Below are 20,982 nucleotides of genomic sequence, written 5' to 3'. Positions count from 1 at the left end.
ACCATTTCCTGCGGTCAAGAAAACAGTATCAACGTCTTCTGCAATAACAAAAATATTCTGACAATCTCCTGAGGTCATGATGTTGTGATATTTTCTCCGTATCGAATCCAAAGTCTTGAATTCTTAAATATTACCAGAAAAAAAGAAATCCCAAATGGAAATCGGCCCATACTTTGAAAGATTCAACTTCAGGTTTAGGTTTACATTTTTTACAGTAGACAAAATGCAAAGCTTATTCATATTTTTATTGTTTTCACAGTCTCACTTACCAGATGAGGTTGTTGTTGACCTGGTAGGCCAGGTAGTGAGCATCAGAGCGAGGAGTCTTGTAATGGTCAGTTCTATGATCCTCCTCCTCCGGTCCACAGTTGCACGAGCCACATCTCAGACACACCCATCCATCCTGTGGATTGTCACATGGACTTTACTTTTGGTATTGGAATTTGCTTAACAGAATCCAAAATACCACCATATTTAATCGTCCCAATAGCTGAAAGTTTATAGAGACCGCCCCTAAATCTGAAGGTTGCTGGTTCGAATCCACACAACATAAATTTTGGACCCGATTGCCATTGCTATAGGCCAGTGCAGTAGTGCAGCGGGAACGCGTAGGAACAACGTCCCCACCTCTGCTTTTTCCAAAACTCCGGTATATTAATTGGTGACCCATCAAAGAGATGATGAGCATTCCCCTACTAGAAATTTTACGACTACATGACTGGGCTAGACCTTTGAAATTATATCTAACAAACGACGAGTGTATGGTACAGGATTGAGCCTTTCCATATCAAAAAACTTATTACATAACAAAGGCTTGGGTAAACACAAAATAACAACCAAAATGGTGTCTGTAGCAAAAATCGTAAATAATACCAATGGCTTCGGTTAAACAACCACAAACAAACCACCGAAAGGTATACATTGCAATGTGTCTCTCACAAGCGAGGCTAGGAATTTGATTTTATATTAATTTTATTTGTACGAGGGAGATATTTCTAAAACCAGAGATGTATGGCTAATGTGAGGTGTATCTTAAGGTTTTGTGCTAAAATTTTGATCTAGCAGAATAACTAGTTAATCACTAGTGAAATGCACTTCAGAGTAAGACAGAATCAGTCTATCGCACCATTAGCCTCTCCTCTGAAGTCAATAGCACACAATAGTGTGCACGTGGCACAGGTCAGTACAAACCAGCAAACTTTTAGGCATAGGGTTGATTTCTTGAATGTCAAAAAACTTATCAATTCGGATCAAATTTGATAGAAAAATTAATAGATGATTAAAATAAATTTGTTTTAAGCCTCAGCTTAATATATATGCTTTGTAATATTTTCTTTAATTACAAAATTTTTACAAAAATAAAGTGAAGCCAAAAGTATGACTCACTGACCAGGCTACCACAGCAGCATTGAACGGACGCAATAGACTGGAAGAGCAAGGCTATTAGCGTGGTCAACTAGTTCCGCCTAATTCAGGGGAGCATATTTCACTATAAAACATCAACATTTTACTGTACTCTAATTACAAAGTGTTAAAAAAATAAATACGTTGTTGATGAATCTTTTTGAATGGTGGATATGGTTTTGCTTTTGCATTTTTCTATTTTATTCAAACATCTGTATTTGATTTCACAGTTAACATGTTGAATGCAGCATTGTCACTGGTGAAGGCCTTGTACAAGCACACCATGCAAACTTCCATCAGTTAGCTTGGAACCAATGATGTTAGAAGGATGGGGTTTAATTGCATTTTTTTTAAGACTAAACATTGTACCAGTGAATGGCTTGTTTTGTGATATATTTTGTCTAAAAGGCCTTTTTTGTAATGGTCAGCTGGGAGTTGGAAAAGCCAATGCCCTGTGGAACTATCCACAACTGGAATGCAGTATGCTGTAATGTGGCTTTTCTATTGGATGAAACTGAATTTAAACATTTTGCACACTCATCCATACAGGACATTGGCTGTTCCAGCTCCCAGCTGGTCATTACGCAGAAGCAGTGAATGTGTTGGCTTCTGAATTATTATCAATGTGATATGCCAATATAGGCTTATCAATATCAAGTAAAGAATTTAAGCAAAATATAGCCTAGGCCTAATATAGATCTTGGCCTATTAAAAAAAGACAAAACTAATTTATTACTCAATTGACAATTTAAAGTTCCAGCAAGTATTGCAATTTAAGTTTTAAACTCTGAATGGTGTGTGATGTCTTTGTTTGAATCATTTGTCAATTGTTTTTCTTGCTTGTCATGCTTTTATCTGCATGTAGAAATATGCCTCCTTTTTATTTTTTATGCATGTGTCTATACTTGCTTTTCTGCAAATATCTTCACACGGGTATGTATTCTTACGAGTTAATAACCATATGTATAGGCCTAAGCTTATACACGTTGTTCTTGATAAGGCCAATTATGTAGCCTATAAGTAACTAAAGGAGAACCAACTCCAACACACAAAACGCCGTCTTTCATCTAATATTCAATAAATAAGACTGACATTTCACTCTGTTTTCAAGATTGACATTTTAAATTATTTTCTTAAAAAATAAATGAACTTAACACTTACCTTACACAAACTTGATTCATTTTTTTTACAAAGTGAACATAAGTTATGAGTGTTTTTGTCTCGACTCGTTTTCAAATTTTTCCTAATGTTTGCTATCTCAACAGATTTATTTATGTGAGGACAGCATGCTTTGTTGGTGGCTGGAAATGAAATAGACAATTTTAAATCAAGTCAGGGTGAATTATTCTCAATAAAGCTTCAATATATTTATCGAAACTTTTCATTCAAACTAGTTAGCCTACCAAAAGTATTTTGATTTAGAGTCAATAAACATGTATTGTTGAAAACATGCCCTACTGAATGTACAATATACCTAAGATTTGGTCTGGTTGGAAAGTTAGATAGGCCTAGGCCTACTAACTTATGATATTTCAGGGCTGTTGACTCAAAATTCAGACTCGTACATCTAATATATAAAATTCTCGTGTCACAGTGTTTGTCTGCAAACTCCTCCGGAACGACTTCACCGATCGTTATGAAATTTGGTGTGTAAATTCTGTAGGTATGCGAATCGGACGTAAACTATTTCCCGTTTCGAAATTCTTAAAAGGGCTCCGCCCCAGTGGCTCTGGAGTTTCCCATGTTAACCTTATGAGAAATGGAATTAATGAATCTTAACAGCTGTTTCAATTAAACAGGTTGGTTCTGTTCTATGATGTTCAATAGCATTAAAGTTACAAGGATTACCAACAGGGTGCAGCACTATTATTTCTTTTACATTTATGACAACAGCTAATTTGCAACCAAAAGGTGAGTGAGCGTAGCGAACGAACTTCAACCTAGAACCTGAAGGCAAGTGAGCGCAGCGAACGAGCTCCAACCTAAAGGTGAGTGAGCGTAGCGAACGAGCTCCAACCCAAAGGTGAGTGAGCGTAGCGAATGAACTTCAACCTGGAGGCGAGTTAGCGTAGCGAACGAGCTAACCTGAAGGCAAGTGAGCGCAGCGAACGAGTTCCAACCTAAAGGTGAGTGAGCGTAGCGAACGAACTTCAACCAGGACGTGATTGAGCGATGCGAACGAGATCATCTTGAAAATTAAACGTAACGGTACTTTCTTTCCATCGGTCTGTCTTAGGGGAAACCTATAACTTAAGCGATACGAAGTTCGCCGGGTCAGCTAGTAAGTTTATAGTTTTTCAGTAAAATTAGAAATATTCTTTTTTTAACTGGTCATGTAGAGTTGATTATTCTTAAGCTACCGACGTTCTTTTTCACATTTGCTACCGAGCATTAATGTATAGGCCTTGTGAAGATACTGTACTTGTTCAATTATTATTAGGCTACTTAATTTGAATTGACTAATGAGATTACTTGTGTACAACAGTTTACCTAATTTTTAGGTTTGGCTAACTTAAATCATTAATTCTTCCGATTATCATCAATTCGATTTTTTGAGGTTATTAGTTGTCGTATTGAAATGGAAATTAAACCGTTGAATTCAAAGTGAAATTCCACACAATTTGAGTACACTTACCTACAACATGGGGTTTTAAAAAAAATCCTGTTTTTTCGCTTTCCCGGACAACTGCGCTAAAACACAAACATTTTGAAAACAGAAATCTTTAGAGAATTGGCTGGAGGTTGATAGTTTTACCAAATAAGCTGTCTAGGTCTAAAATATTAAAGAATGCAGCTCTACGCTACAAATATTGTCCCTATTTGTAAGTGAAACATCTTTTACCTTCCCCTGGTTGAGTAGAATCTTTGCTGCTTTCTGACTCAGATGAATCTCCAACAATATTGCTTGAGTTTTGGTGGGATCTCTTCTTCTTACCCATTATGAATTAAGAATGTAAAATTTATGATGTTTACTGGTGTCTACAGTGAATCTCCTGATGGCATTTAAGAATTCTGTAGAGAAAAAAGTTCAATTAGCCTTACTTAAACCACATAGCCTATTTAGACAGTTAAGCATTTTATAAGTTGGCTGCTTAAATAAGTTAGCCTTTGTGGCACTGTAGATGCCATATTTAGCTTTGTATCTGAAGTAGCAGATGCTCTTGACAGTTCACAGAATGTAGCTGGTCTGTTCTGTGACCTGTCAAGAGCGTTTGGGTGCGTAAATAATGATAACCTGATCTGTAAGTTGCAGTTTTATGGCAGGCCTATATCGGACATTTACTATTAAATTGTTGGTTTTTTTTCTATCTAGGCTAATAGAAAACAGTGTATAAGGCTGCAGTCACTGGGGCCTGATCATGGATCCATCACAGAGGGTGTTCCTCAAAGGGTCTATTCTTGGGCCCTTGATCTTTTTGATTTATGTAAATGACTTGCCTATGGCCTTAAATTCCAAATTATAGTTCGGCCGCTTAGAAAGCGACCTCCTCCAGCATTGGTTTAGCATTAGCGCGCAGGTCGTTTTCTAAGCGGCCGAACTATAGTAATTTTTGCTGACGACACTTCTGCTATATTTACCCATCCTGACAAATCAAGGTTTCCACAACTGATAAAACAAGAATTCTATAAGCTAGAAAGTTGGTTTCAAGCTACTAGGCCAGATTGAATCAGTTTAAATCACTTTTAATCAGTTAAAAAAAAAAAAAATCCTCATACAAATTTTCCATGACAATACCACGCTAAGTTTTTACCACACAGTTATTCTGAAAGTACCAAATTTTTAACCTGGAAAACTCACATTGCAGAAGTTATCTATCTAGATCAGTAGATCGATGTCTCCACTCTTATGATGGTGTACTATGGATATGTTTATCATATTCTTATTTATAGAATAATAATTTGTTGGGGAAATTCTGACAAAAGGAAAAAGGTAGGCCTATCGTATATAAATTGCAAAAACAAATCATTAGAATAATCTATTCTCTCAAAGCTAGAGTTTCATGTGTGAGGATATTTTAAAATCAATAGGAACATTCTTACTTTTCCTAGCCTATTCACATCTAACTTATAATTTACTAATTTTTATTAAACTAAACATCTCTAAATTTTCTGTTAGTTCAGACAACCACAATTATGAAACCAGAAACAAAGACTGCCTTACATATTCCAAACACAAATCTTCTACTTTTAGATCTTTTCCCCACTACTCTGGTATTTATTAAATTTTATAATAACCTGTCTGATTCCATAAAGTCTGCACCTTCTCTCAGGTAATAAAAAAATTGTATTTAAGTTGTTATGTAACAAATGTTGCTATAAGGTCAATGACTTTTTCAGCTGACCTTTGTACGGTACCAGTACGTATTTTTTTGTTGGTATTATTAATAATATTAATAGTATTCATGTATATTTTGTACTAAATGAATGAAGGGTGATTGAAGTGTACTGGTCCGCACAATGCTAGTCATTTTTTGTTTAGGCCGGCCAAAAGTATTAATTCTTAATGTCTCGTGTAAAAATATAAATGTTTCGTGTGTCAGTGTGTGTATACATGTGGAATTCAACGATGACCAATGCTTTAACAGTAATTAACAAGACAGAATGTTTGACAATGGGGCTGTTTGCCCCGAAACTATGTAGTCATCTAAAAAGACGACTTGAAAACGTAAATTTTAATATAAGGTATCCTATTGTTATTATTTACCCTCAAACAAAAATATAGCTAGCCTAAATATGTAATAGTGAACTAACTTATTGCATACTTAATCTAAGCTACCTTCAACGGACTTAATGTAAGTTAGTCACGAATCCTCATAAAGCCCGGCCTGGCTTCCCCATATACCTTTTCTCTTATGAAACCAATTCATGAAATCATACAGCAAGTTTGGTTAGGTTTTGTTAGTTGAGCGGAGAGAGCGAAGCTCTTATACATTGACTCTTATGCATTTAGTAATACGCAAACTCCTCCTAGACGGCTGAATCAATCGTTTTCAAATTTTGCATGGTGATAAAGACCATATCGGTGAGTGCCAACATCTATATGGCGTTAAAAAAGTCTCTCAGGAATCCGCACCACTGGGTCTGCAAACTGGGTCTACAAAGTTTCAATGTAATCCTTATGGAAGCAGTATTTGATACATATAAACAAAGACATATGATCAGCTGTTGACTTTTGAATGGAGTAGATAAATAAAGAGCTGATAGCATTATTCCCCAGATATTAGAACAGAAACGGTATGAATCATAAATATAATCAAATGACGACACTAGCTTGAGGTCCGTGACGCATGAAGTGGTGAAGGAAGTAGTAAAGGTGAGCAGTCTGGAGTGTGGAAACTGTTTATGACGATAAGATTAAGGTATCTGCATTCCTAAAATTCTATGGGAAGGGAGGAAAACAGGTCCACGACGTAGGAAGTGGCAAAGGAAGTAATAAAGGCGAGCAGTCTGGAGTGTGGAAACTGTTTATGGCGATTAGATTAAGGTATATGCATTCCTAAAATTCTATTGGAAGGGAAAGAAACAGGTCCACGACGTAGGAAGTGGTAAAGGAAGTAGTAAAGACGAGCAGTTTGGAGTGTGGAAACTGTTTATAACAATTAGATTAAGGTAACTGCATTCCTAAAATTCTATGGGAAGGGAGGAAAACAGGTCCGCAACCTAGGAAGTGGTGAAGGAAGTAGTAAAGGCCGCAACCTAGGAAGTGGTGAAGGAAGTAGTAAAGGCGAGCAGTCTGGAGTGTGGAAACTGTTTATGACGATTAGATGAAGGTATCTGTAGGCCTAATCCTAAAATGTTATTGGAAGGGAAGGAAACATGTCCGTGACGTAGGAAGTGGTGAAGGAAGTAATAAAGGCGAGCTGTTCAGGGTGTGGAAACTGTTTATGACGATAAGATTAAGGTATCTGCATTCCTAAAATTCTATGGGAAGGGAGGAAAACAGGTCCACGACGTAGGAAGTGGCAAAGGAAGTAATAAAGGCGAGCAGTCTGGAGTGTGGAAACTGTTTATGGCGATTAGATTAAGATATATGCATTCCTAAAATTCTATTGGAAGGGAAATAAACAGGTCCACGACGTAGGAAGTGGTGAAGGAAGTAGTAAAGACGAGCAGTCTGGAGTGTGGAAACTGTTTATGACGATAAGATTAAGGTATCTGCATTCCTAAAATTCTTTGGGAAGGGAGGAAAACAGGTCCACGACGTAGGAAGTGGCAAAGGAAGTAATAAAGGCGAGCAGTCTGGAGTGTGGAAACTGTTTATGGCGATTAGATTAAGGTATATGCATTCCTAAAATTCTATTGGAAGGGAAAGAAACAGGTCCACGACGTAGGAAGTGGTGAAGGAAGTAGTAAAGACGAGCAGTTTGGAGTGTGGAAACTGTTTATAACGATTAGATTAAGGTAACTGCATTCCTAAAATTCTATGGGAAGGGAGGAAAACAGGTCCGCAACCTAGGAAGTGGTGAAGGAAGTAGTAAAGGCCGCAACCTAGGAAGTGGTGAAGGAAGTAGTAAAGGCGAGCAGTCTGGAGTGTGGAAACTGTTTATGACGATTAGATGAAGGTATCTGTAGGCCTAATCCTAAAATGTTATTGGAAGGGAAGGAAACATGTCCGTGACGTAGGAAGTGGTGAAGGAAGTAATAAAGGCGAGCTGTTCAGGGTGTGGAATCTGTTTGTGACCATTAGATTAAGGTATTTGCAATCCTATGATGCTATGGGAAGGGAGCGAAACAGGTCCGCGACGTAGGATGTAGTGAACGAAGTAGTAAAGGCGAGCTGTCCGGAGGTCCGATTAAGGTATCTGCAATCCTAAAATGCTACGGAAAAAGAGGGAAACAGGTCCGCGATTAGGAAGTGGTGAAGGAAGTAGTAAAGGTGAGTTGTTTGGAGTTTGGGATCTGTTTAAGGTATCTACAATCTTAAAATGCTATGGGAAGAGAGGGAAACATATCCGCGACGTAGGAAGAGGTGAAAGAAGTAGTAAGGTGAGCAGTGTAGAGTGTGGAAACTGGACACCGTTTGTAGCAGTTTTAATGTATCTGCAATGCTGAAATGCTATGAGAAGGGATGGAAGCATGCCCTTGACATAGGAAATGGTGAAAGAAGTAGTAAAGGCTAGCAGTACGGAGTGTGGGAATGTTTGTGCCAATTAGATTAACTTACCTATCTAAAATACTAAAATGCTATGGAAAGTGATGAATACAGTTCCACGACGTAGGAAGTAGTAAAGTATGAGCATCAGCATAGTGTGAGATCCGTCTGTGGCAGTTAGATTAACGTATTTTTAATACCAAAATGCTATGAGAAGGGAGGGAAACAGGCCCCACGACGTAGGAAGTGGTGAAGAAAGTAGTAAAGGCTGGCAGTGCAGAGTGGGGGAACCGTTTGGGCAGTTAGATAAATGAATCTGTAATACTTAAATGCTATGAGAATGGAAGGAAACAGGTCTATGAGGTAGTAAATGGTGAAGTAAGTAGTAAGGCTAGCTTACATCATTATTGGTGGAGTTTATTTGCCACCTCAATCCCCAAATCAGTTGTTTTCTGCTTTCACTGATTCGGTTGAGGAACTGCACACTACCTGTGAAGATAGCACTAAAATCATTATTGCGGGTGACTTCAACCAGCCGGGTGTGGACTGGTCTATCCCTTCTCCTGTGTCTGCAAATTCTGCTTCTGAATGTATTATAAATCTTATGAGCTTTGCTCACCTAACATAACCGCATTCTCAACTCTCATGGAGTGCTGCTGGACCTCGTTCTTACTTCTGATGAATCCATTTCTGTTACCAAAGCGACTGAACCTCTACTCCCAAAAGAAGCATACCACCCAGCACTGGAATTCTCCATGATGGTAGCCTATCTGAAACCAAGTGATTGTAGAACTTCTACGTATGACCTTAGGAGATGCAACGTTCATGCAGTGCGTCGTTGGGTCGAGTCCCTGAATTATCCGGATTCCAAGTTGCCCATACTGAATGTCAAGTCTTTATTATCTTCCTTCTGCAGTGAGCTTGGAAATTGCATACGCCTTCACTCCCCACTAAGGAAATCTACCAAATCGAATTTCCCTCATTGGTTCAGCCCTGAGTTGAGACTCCTAATTGCTAGAAAGAAGGAGCTGCATAAAACTTATAAAAACTCTCTTAGTAACACCCACTATAATGACTTTAAGGAAGTCAGGCGTCAATGCAAATTGTTGACAAGAGCCTGTCATGAGAGCTACCTAAGGGAGATTGACACTTGCTTAAAATCAGATCCCAAATCCTTTTGGAGGTATATTAAGTCGCTGTCCAAGAACAGTCCCTTTCCAAGCAAACTGCAGTTTGAGCAGGAATCTGCTGAGGAGCCTCAGGCTATGTGTGATGTCTTTGCTTCTTACTTTTCATCTGTCTACGCACAGCCTGATGGAGTTGTGCCTCACTACAACCTCGAACCAAGCTTCAATGTTTCTGTGTGGCATATTTCTGCTGTCGATGTTGAGAAAAAATTACTGAAGCTGAACACTTCAAAGGGACCTGGTCCTGACAACATCCCACCGGCGGTTCTACGGTTTTGTGGATCAGCACTTGCTCCCCACCTATCTCTTTATTTCAACCAACTTTTGCGAGCTGGCATCCTTCCTAATTCACTGAAGTCTAGTTTTCTTGTCCCCATTTTCAAATCTGGCTCGACATCTGATGTAAAGAATTACAGACCAATTGTGATCCAGTCTGTGTTGGCTAAAATATTTTAAAGTCTGGTCCTTGATGTACTCTCCTTCACTTTCAAGAGTTACTTCATATCTGAGCAACACGGGTTTCGTCCTGGAAGGTCCACAGTTACAAACCTGTGTGTCTTCTCGAAATTCGTGACATCTGCCTTCACACATCTGCATCAGGTCGACTGTCTTTACCTGGATTTTGCTAAGGCGTTTGATCGAGTTAGCCATCTTCACCTCATTGCTAAGCTCGAAGCTCTCGGTATCACTGGCCCTCTTCTTACTTGGATTTGGAGCTACCTAACGGGAAGAACCTTACGTGTGAAATTTGCTTCATATTGCTCTAGGTCTACGGTACAAGTGACATCGGGTGTGCCTCAGGGTTCCTTATTGACCATTCTTGTTCTGTATATTTATTAATGATATTGCGAAACCTCTTGCATGCAAGTTCCTGATTTTTGCTGACGATGTTAAAGTTTTCACTGAGGTCACTTCCACCCAACAACAAATTGAGCTTCAACAAGATCTGAGGAGAACTGAAAATTGGTGTTTAGATAATTCCTTGCAACTGAATGCAAAAAAATGTCAGGTGATGACTTTTGGAAGAACCAAAACGCTGCTGACCTTCAACTACAGTAGACTCCCTCTTATCCGGACACCTTTTAACCGGACTACACTCGACGGAAATGACATCTCTTTAACCAGACAATTTTTATCAGCACATTGGTTTAACCGGACTAAATCGGCAGGAAGTGGGTGGTACTGTAACGACTGTTCTCGTGGGAAAGATTTGAGACCAGTGATCACCTGTCTAAATACAATGCTCTCTTAAATTTAAGTCAAATATCACCGTAAACGGTCCATTTAAATGAGTTTTTGGGGGCTTAACCGGAAAAACCGTTATCCGGACTGGCCTTGGTCCCGAGGAGTCCGGATAAGAGGGACTGTACTGTACTGTACTGTCTTCACGGTGCGCAACTGGATAGGACCCTATCGATTAAGGATCTTGGGGTTTATCTCACACCTTGCTTGGATCCTGGACTTCACATTGCAAAAATTTGTTCCAAAGCTAATTCTGTTCTTGGGTTGATAGCCCGATCTTCTAGAGGTTCTCTATCTACAGCATCAGTGAAGGTCTTGTACAACTCTCTTGTCCGTCCCATCTTGGAGTATGCTTCTCCTGTGTGGTCTCCTCATCAGGTTGGCCACTGTAACTCCCTGAACATGGTCCAGAGGGACTTTCTCCGGCTGCTTGGTGTCAGAGATGGCATTAACTACCTCGACGTGAACGTCCACGTGATCGCAGTGGACCACCGTGTGCTTTCACTCACATCACGAAGAGCCGCTTTTGATCTTCTACTACTCTTCAAGATCATCAATGGTCAGGTGGACAGTCCTGAACTACTTGAAATGATTAACTTCCATGTCCCAGTCTCCACCCGGAGATCTCGACTCTTCTCCAAGCATCACCAACCAACTGCCTACGCTTACCATAGCACAGCTCCCCGTTTACATCGTCTGGGAAATGCAGCTCAACTTGAGTTCTTCGGGTCGTCCTTGCCACTCTTTAGGAGAATAGTGTTTAAGTGGGCTGCTGACCAGATCCAGCTTTAGTCGTTGTGCTTTTGGTGGTGCCTCTAGAGAGCCACACAACCAGTGAGAGGAAGTGCCAACTGCCAAGCAATATTATCTCGTAAATTTAAGTTTTTCTTTTTGTCTAGAGTATTTATCACTGTATCGTTTTCATTTTTAAATATTTAAATCCTTGTTATTAATTTATAAATCTTTATCAATTGTTGATACTCTTTGTTGTTGTTTTTGTATAGTTTTTAATGATATATTTCTTTTTTATCTTATTAATTGTGTTCTTTGTTATTGATTATCTTGAATATTGATTGATCATCTTCTTAAATATTAATTATCTTGTTAAACCCACTTGTAAAATGGTGTTTGCCGTTTAATAAAATGAAATGAAATTAAATGATCAGCTAACTTAGTAGGTACAGTTAGGTAAGTTCACAGACCATTCTAGGAGCCCAAAGCCCAAGCAAGAGTAAGTTATGTTTAACCTTAAAAGTCAGTCACAGCACAGCCACCGGTCTGTGATACACAACTTTGGTGTGTATCACTTCACACTTTGTTCCCTGGCATCTGATTTGCTCCGTGCCTTGAGAAAGTTAGTTCTGTTCCGTATATTTTTGGGGTAGGCTACACTTCCATATCTGTTGGCACAAACAACCAAATGAAAATTTATCGATTATTTGATAAATTGTTTGGTTAGTTAGGTAAGGTTAACCTAACCTAACTAACCAAACGATATATGGAATTAAACAATCGAATAATCTAGGCCTATATTACTCATTCGGTTGTTTATGCCAACAGATATGGAAGTGTAGGTACCCTATTTTCGCAATTTGCAGTGGCCTATCCAACCAAACTTGCTTAATATGAAAACATTCTGGTAGGGAATGAGTTAAACGGAATAGCAAAAAAGTAGCATAGGCCCCTAGTGGTAATGAAACGGACCCATTACGGTATATCAAAAAAAAAAAATCATCATTAATAATTAATGTTTCCTTTAACAGGACAGTACCTTCTGGGCCTATATTTGTTCTTGTATTTTTATTTTGTGTTTTTGTGAAAAGAGGTTTACCATAGGCCTACTTACCTGGTTAATTACTAGTGTATTGTAGCCTATAGCCTATTGAATTTTTAATCCTAGGCCTACATATTTCATTCTAACTTACATAGTTATCTCGAAAGGGCCAATTAATAACTCTTTGCTAGGATAAAGTCCTTGTGGGCCACTAGCCTAACTTCTGCCTGTTGACTTGCAATGCCCCAATAATAAATGGGTCACCCAAGTTATTAGGTAGGGGTAACGTGAGGCCCACAAAGTAGGTTAACTTATGATTTAAAGCCATAGCTACTTAACTTAGTTGCTTAACACGAATTTTGAATTAACATTATTTATATATTATCCTACAAAATCTGCCACGAGCAAGTCAAGTCAATAATGACAAAGCAGTGGAGTTGAGGATCGACACGTTCCAGAGTTGGGCACATTTCTCTTAAATTTTGCGTAATAACCTTCACTACACATATAAAAAATAAGTTAATCTATACAATTTACAGTAAACATGTAAAATATGAATAAGGATTTACCTTGAACAAAAACTGTAAATAATTATCTTGACGAATTCATCTCAGTATCTCACTACTCACTAGAGTCAGCAGAGTAGAGAAGAGAGTAAGACTAAGACTTCGTTTCGTTCGACAGGAGCCAGAAAATGAGAAACAGTGAAACACGTGAAACAGAAACAGACAGAAAGAGAAACTGTTCAGGATTTTTTTCCCACGTGAATGGAAAAGCCTAAAAAGGTCCATTTGGCCCACATGTTCAATTGTATAAACAAAGAAGCCAACAAACAAACTATATCAAAGCACATCAAGATACAATAATAATGAAATAAATTATATTATATATATATGAGGCTGACTTCAAAAATTGATTTAATTACATATATAAGCATAGATAAAAGGAGTATAGACATACTGTCTATACTCCTTTTATCTATGATATAACGTAGTATTTATTTTACTAAGCTAGCAGTAACGTATATTTATCTTACAGTCGATGTTAAAATAAAATTTCAAAGATTTTATAATTGGATCTAGTACAATCGTGAAGAAGTAGTCTTTCTACTTTAATGCGCCACATAAAAATGTATAATCATTGACTATTACCATAGATAAAACATACTCCCTTCCCTTGTGTTGGTTAGTCTATGCTATTACCATTTATAGACCAACACCTCCCCCAATCAATGCGGTTATTAGTTTGGTAATGATACTCCTTTAACCTTTTATCACAGACAATAGATCAAGATCATAGACCATGGGTTCTTCCCTTGTCTGTGGTTCTATATACTGTGCCTCTATACACACGCACACGGACGCGATATTTATCGCCTGGCCCCACAACTGGCTTGATCACTTTCTTTAGTCTATGGCAGTACTGACACATTGAATTTGACGTGACTGGACGACCTATGCGTGAAAACCGTCGTTTGGTGGCTCCTCTGATCCTCGACTGGTTTTAAATGTCGTTGGGGTAAGTGTTTGTTTTGCATAGATCTGAGGCAATTTTTAATATGGATTCGTGCTAGAGATGTGTGCACTCATGTACCCGTGACACATAACAAACAGGAAACCCCTTTCCCATCATTTTTTAAGTAAAAAACAACTAATTTATTTGCACCTCTTATAGATCCATTCTTTGATTTCTGTACGTAGTTTCTTTCATGCGTTGGTGATAAAAGAGTAACACGGCTCGTCCACAGCGTACATATGCAGTCCAATGTCCAATGTCCAATATGTGCAGTCTTGCCAATGTAATCAAAATTCGTGGGAACAAGCAACCGGTTGCGACCCAGGTTACATCAATCACCCGTTAGATTACAAAATCAAAGTTGAAAAGTAACGGGTTGGATACGAATAAACTCACGACTCAGAATGTTGCCTGCAGTAGCTAGATTATCGTGTAGTACGTTGGCTTATTTACATTACAAATTTAATATTGAGTAATCCAATCCGAATAAGTAAATGTTCTTCTCTTCAAATATTTTGATGTTATTTTGAAATCAGTGACAAGATCTGCGTATTATATAGCCTAGATTTATTTACTTATTTGGTCCGAAGATAGGTATTAGTAGGATGTAAATTACTCTATGTGCATTTCACCGCTCAGTTTGGCATCTTCATGGAGCTTTTCTTATCCCACACTAAATTTCATGCACTATATAGCACTATACATATTCGAGATCTTCTTATTGTTTATTACGTAGTCATGGTTGCCGACGCACACCATGACTTGACTGCATCCCCTGCCCATAATCCTCTGTCCTGTCACTCACCCCTACCATAGATTAAAAGAAGTAGACAGAAGTATAGAAGTGTCTATACTCCTTTTACGAGTTTTTTTACGAGTCAATCCCACCAACAGTGCCGACCGTAACCGAGTAGTAGTAGGGTACTCCAAGGCCAGGGAACTGCAACCACGAAATGAACAATAAGAAGATCTCTAAAGGCGTATAAAGTAGCCACAAAGTCAACTTTATCCAGAGCTTTTTTATCAGCCTTTTAGCGAGTACGTCGTTAAAACTAAAGCTATATTTACAAGCTGCGTGTATGCAGCTTTTAAACTTGCCCCATGTGAACGGGGCTTTAATTTAAATACTGTATGTATGTGGTGCAAGAAATAAGTGTAAGAAAGAAAGCTCCTGCTCCATGAAGATGCCGCACTGAGCGGCGAAATGCGCATAGAGTTCAATTAAATTCAACCATACAAGACCTTGAGGCAAAATAGGTAAATAAATCTGTACAGTATAAATATTTTGACTTTAAAAAAATAAAAGCTGTCTCTATTGCAAGGGATTTTGTTACCATACCACGATTCCATTTGAATATACTTCCATTTGGATATATTTCAAGGGAGATTGTTTGCCATACCCAGATTACATTTATTTGTTATTGTTATAAACCATCACGATGATATAATACATCAATGATGTTTTCTAACTACTGGTCATTGGTCAACGTTACAAGTAACAGGACCATAGTTTGGACAGTTTCTTCACAAAATGCCCCCATCGCAGCAAACCTGCCGTCTATGCGAATTTCCATTTGCCTGAAATTATTTTTCAATTAATCTTTTTTTTATATAACATCAGGTTTAAATAGTACCCAGGTTTGCTGCTACAAGGAAACTAATAGGTAATTTTGACTCCATAAACATTTAAGTTTATCCTGCCTTACACCTTCAAACTAAATTTTATCAAAATCGGACAAAAATTACGTGTATATATATATTAATATTTGATACATATATATACATATATATATAAAGAATATTTGATATATTATACTAGAGAACCCTGTTTTTTCCTTCCACCATGAGAGAACCCGTGCGGCTTTATGAGTCGCAGAATATGAAACATAATGCCGAGGAAAACGTGTTATTCTTAAATTCGAGTAATTCTAGTTACATCATAGAGTTGTTTAAACGCTTGTTATAAACTATTTTAAACATCTCTATTTGCGTCGTCAAGGTTCACCTACATTATTTATGCTCTCAGTTTTAACTGATAACTTCTAATGAATGCTAAACGATCTGCTGCTTCAATTCAAGTTAACATGTTGCAACAAAGTTTTTCCAGCTTTGAGAATTGAAGAACAATTTTTGCCTTACTGATAACCTGGTTTAAGTAATTTAAGTTGGGTGATTTTATTTCTTTGATTTGAGACATCCCCCTAATCAAACGAATTTTCTCCGTAGAGAATGGTGAAAAGTGTGGTGATATCAACCATTTCATGTGCTTCATTTTTTACCCACAAACTTTAGGTTACTATAACTGGACAGCCTTAATCTGCTTTGAATGTCTAAAGCAGCAACGGCATTAAGCTTTAAGCCGGGTTTACACGATGCCAGTTGGCGAGACAATTGCCAGGAGACAACTAACTGACTGGCTTGGAATTACTGGCTTCGTGTAAACACTTCAGGCCAATTGGCAAGCCAATTGTCCCGCCAACTGTCCCGAAATTCAGTTGTGTCCGGGAGTAGACTGAGGACAATGAGCTGGGCCCAGTGAGGCCCCCACCCCTCGAAAACCCAGTTGTCGTGACAATTGGCACCGTGTAAACGGTGTAGAGGCAAATAGCACTGTCTTGTCTTTTAGCAGTAGTACCCTGGTTCACTGTAAAATGCCTGGGCAAGTGTTGGCCACGTGTGAATAGGTTCTCGTTCAACTTGCCTGGCCTACGGCAATTCCAAAACCACGTGATGCCAATTGGCAAAGACAATTGTCTTGCCAACTGGCATCGTTTAAACCCGGCTTAAAAGTTGGTTAACGGATTTTAACGTGTTGTCCGTCAGTCAGTTATATCACAGAAAACGTAAAACGTTTTCTATGGTTATATGCCTCGCATCAGAACGACCTCACAATCTTCAGTGGAGTTTCTCTGTCTCCTCCTCCCGTTTTCAATATTTCTTCTTTGAACTTGATGCATTTTCTGTTCTTCCAACAAAACTGATTAACTGTTTAACTTGGTCTTAACCTACCGAATATTACAAACAAACTCCGAAAAAGCTAATGAGTTTCTTTTTATAAACATCTGTTTTTGTTTTTAAATTTGTTCTATGTTTTTCTTATAGGGGAAAACCCGACCTTTGAGAGGGGCTTACGCCCTTAAGAGTAGGAATTTTAAAATTATAAAACCTTATTGCAAAACTTACATAATGAGACGAATCTTTTGACACCTTAAAAGTAGAAATTGGTCCACAAATAAGGGATGAGGAGTTGCTTTAACAAAAAACGGCTTCACGTATTTTATATATAAATATATTTGAACGAATGGTGTTTTTGGCCTCTGGGACATCAAAATAAAAAAAGTAAATCGGTCCCGGGCTTAGGTCTTACCGTGCCACCTACACGGTAACAGCTACTTTTTTATCTATGGTACTTTCCTATAGGGAAATTCGCTATAAAGCTATAACGTTAATAAATGCCACTGGCGTAGATATACACAATACAAAAATAATAAATAGCACAGTTTTACAATAGTTATTTGCACTCGACGATGTGATTTTTTAAATAAAGCAAACTCGTTGTATCTATTCTACAGTATATATAATTCAGTTTTTAAAATCTTTGTACAACTAAATCTAGAGTTCTACTTCTACTGGACCGATTTTATTAATTAATGGGTCGTTGGAAAGCTTAAGTCGTGTAGATTTGCAAATAATTATGAAAGTTTGTTTTTGTTATGATTTATGGTGATAAATTAAAGAAAACGTGTTTTCCATAAGAAATACATTGAAAACAGTGTTTTTCACACTTTTTATTTTGGCGCGACTTTTAGCTGCCATTTTTTAATATTTCCAAGAAGTGCATGGTATCAATTTGTAGGAAATTTTATTCTCTTTCAGAATATCACCTTCCACTTTGGTCGATTTCCTCACCATTTAAAAGTTATTTGCAAAAAAGCTAAGCAACCTCCGAATTTATAGTAATAAGAAAATATTGAGTTTGGGAAATTTTTGTTAAACTTTGTACAACTAAATCTAGACTTCTACTGGACAGATTTTGTTAATTAATGGGTCATTAGAAAGCCTAACCCATATAGGTAGATTTGCAAATAATTATCAAATTGTGATTTTATTAAATATTTGTGGTGAAAAATTAAAAATAACAAAAGTACATTAAAAAATGGGTTTTCAAGTTTCTGTTTTCAAGATTCTATTTGTAGCCAGCTTTTGGCTGCCTTTATTAAGTATTTTCAAGAATTGCATAGTAGTTATTTGTAGTAAATTTTATTCTCTTTAAGAATAGGAGATTCACTTTGGTCGATTTTCCCTCCATTTAAAAGATATTGGCAATAATCTAAGTGATCTCCAAATTTATAGTGGTGAGAAAATACTGAATTAGATATATTTTTGTTAAACTTTGTACAACTAAATCTAGACTTCTACCGGACCGATTTTGTTACTTAATGGGTCGTTAAAAAGCCTAATTTGTGTAGATTTGCAAATAATTATGAAAGTTTGATTTTATTAAATATTTAAGGTAAAAAAATTAAAAATTAAAATTATAACATTTAAAACTCCTTTTATTCCAGGTTTATATTTTCAATTTTATATTTGTAGCCAACTTTAGGCTGCCTTTATTGAGTATATTCAAGAAATTCATAATAGTAATTTGTAGGAAATTTTATTCTCTTTCAGAATATCACCTTCCACTTTGGTCGATTTCCTCGCCGTTTCAAAGTTATTTGCAAAAACGTTAAGCAACCTGCAGGTTTATAGTAGCGAGAAAATACTGAACTAAAGATGTTGTTGTTAAACTTTGTACAATTAAATCTACAGTTCTACTGAACCCATTTGATTAATTAATAGGTCATTGGATAGCCTAATTTGTGAAGATTTGCAAATAATTATGAAAGTACTGTTGAGGTTGCAAGCAAGATCGTTAGGCTATAAATCGATGATAAATAACTCAATTTTTTGAACAATTTGTGTTGGTCATGATTTAGCTGTGTGCTTTAATGAAATGGAAGCTGGTATTTCAATGAAGGTTCTTAGGTCAAAACAAATAGAATAACGTAATTAGAATTAAGTAAATGTATCTAAAACTAAATTCCATATCCAAGATATAATCAAATTTATATTTTCTGATTGAGCGATACAGTATCTTGAACTTAACTGATTAAAACTATCAATATCTCAAGTGAAAGCCTTTGAAGTATTTTAAGAGAGTTCCGTATCATTGATTTCAGATAGGTACTAAAACTATTGTATTTACTACTGTTGATTCGTGATTCAGCAGTGAGCTTTAGGTAGTCCGATCTTAATAATCAATATAACTCAAATGAAAGCTGGTATTTCACTTAAGGTTTTTAGACCAAAATGTATAATGTAATTAGAACTGCTGGAATACATCTTTAATTGAAGAGAAAAAAATTCTTTCGTCGAGTTATACATTAGATAAATTAATGATGATGCTTGATGACAAATATGTGCTTGCATAGGTTTATTTTAAGACCAAAACTATGAAAATCGGGCAGGTAGAAGAGCCCTCCTGTAAACAATCGCCCGCCTGCGAAACATTGAACTCGAAAAAAAACAAATTTAACTCCCATAAGAAATGCACAGGGAGGCAGTTTGTGCATATCTCGAAATATACGTCAAAATGAATGCCGATGCTTGATGGCAAATCTGCGGTACGTCCATACCTTTAGTTTAAGGCCAAAATTATGAAAATCGGTCGGGTAGAAGAGCTAACCCGACTCTGAAAAGAAAAACCAATTATTTTTATAGATGGCAATAATTGGTTTACCAGTATGCATAATCCAATCATACGAAACATGTGTTAATAATTCAACAGCTTATTGCTATATTGTTATCTAATTAATTTTTGTTTGATTAAATGTTGTTGTTAACAATTTGCATTTATGTTTAAAGTGTGTTCCTTATGTTAAATGTGTGATTCTAATGTTATGTGCTTAAACTGTACCATTAATATTAGTGAGTAAAGTGGTGTATGGATTTCATAACCATTATTTTACTAGAGACCGTTGTATTTAACCACAACGGGCACTGTTGCTAGTTTATGCATAATGCTAATATGAAACAATAGTAATTTAAATGTTATTCCTGATTGTTAAGTTTCATGGCATAAATAAATACTATCCCATTTGGTCTAAAAGCATGGAGTACAATCACAAAACAAATAACCCAACCAAACCAACAAAATGATGCAAGATGCGATGCGAAACGGCACACGGAAGATTTCTCAGGTGCCGTTTGACGTCACTACTGCTGACGTCACTTTGAGGGAACACCAATACCGCAACGATACGATTTCAGCCATCGTCATCGGTGGTGCAGTGGATAGCGTTGCGGGTTGAAGATCCGAATGATCCGGGTTCGAATCCCGCCGGCGGCACTAACTTTTTATCAACAATTTTTTCATATCAGCAAGTTTGGTTGGTTTGGTTAGGTTATGACGGTTTAATTTTATAATTAAAAGATTATAAAATTGAATTTTAGACAATTATAATTTTATTTTATGAACAAAACTATTTTTTAGATTAGTAAACCTTTATTTGATTTTTCCATTATCAGCACGTTTGGTTAGTTTGGTTAGGTTATGACAGTTTATTTTAATAATAGAAAATTATAAAATTGTCTGTTTCTTCAGACACAGCAGTTAGTGACGTCAGCAGTTAGTGACGTCAAACGGCACCTTAGAAATCTTCCGTGTGCCCCACGGCCCCACCGAGATGCGATGCGAGATGCGATGCAACAACAACAAACAAAAC

General features: G+C 37.2%; 1 protein-coding gene across 1 annotated transcript in view; it reads right to left on the bottom strand.

Annotated features, from left to right (window-relative positions):
- The window catches only part of LOC128990193 (ubiquitin carboxyl-terminal hydrolase 16), a 30,602-nt gene extending 17,243 nt beyond the window's left edge, over positions 1-13,359 (bottom strand). The window contains exons 1-4 of the mRNA XM_054412479.1: positions 13,270-13,359; positions 4,247-4,416; positions 2,566-2,705; positions 270-403 (exon numbers count right to left, since the gene is read on the bottom strand). Of these exons, the coding sequence (XP_054268454.1) occupies positions 270-403; positions 2,566-2,705; positions 4,247-4,343 (371 nt within the window). The 5' untranslated portion in view covers positions 4,344-4,416; positions 13,270-13,359. The remainder of the gene's footprint in view (positions 1-269; positions 404-2,565; positions 2,706-4,246; positions 4,417-13,269) is intronic.
- Positions 13,360-20,982: the final 7,623 nt, after the last annotated feature.

This window comes from Macrosteles quadrilineatus, unplaced genomic scaffold, assembly GCF_028750875.1.
Source record: "Macrosteles quadrilineatus isolate MER2022 unplaced genomic scaffold, UCM_ALF_1.0 Scaffold_3__2_contigs__length_128488019, whole genome shotgun sequence".
Classification (NCBI taxonomy): domain Eukaryota; kingdom Metazoa; phylum Arthropoda; class Insecta; order Hemiptera; family Cicadellidae; genus Macrosteles; species Macrosteles quadrilineatus.
This window is presented reverse-complemented; position numbering and strand designations above follow the sequence as displayed.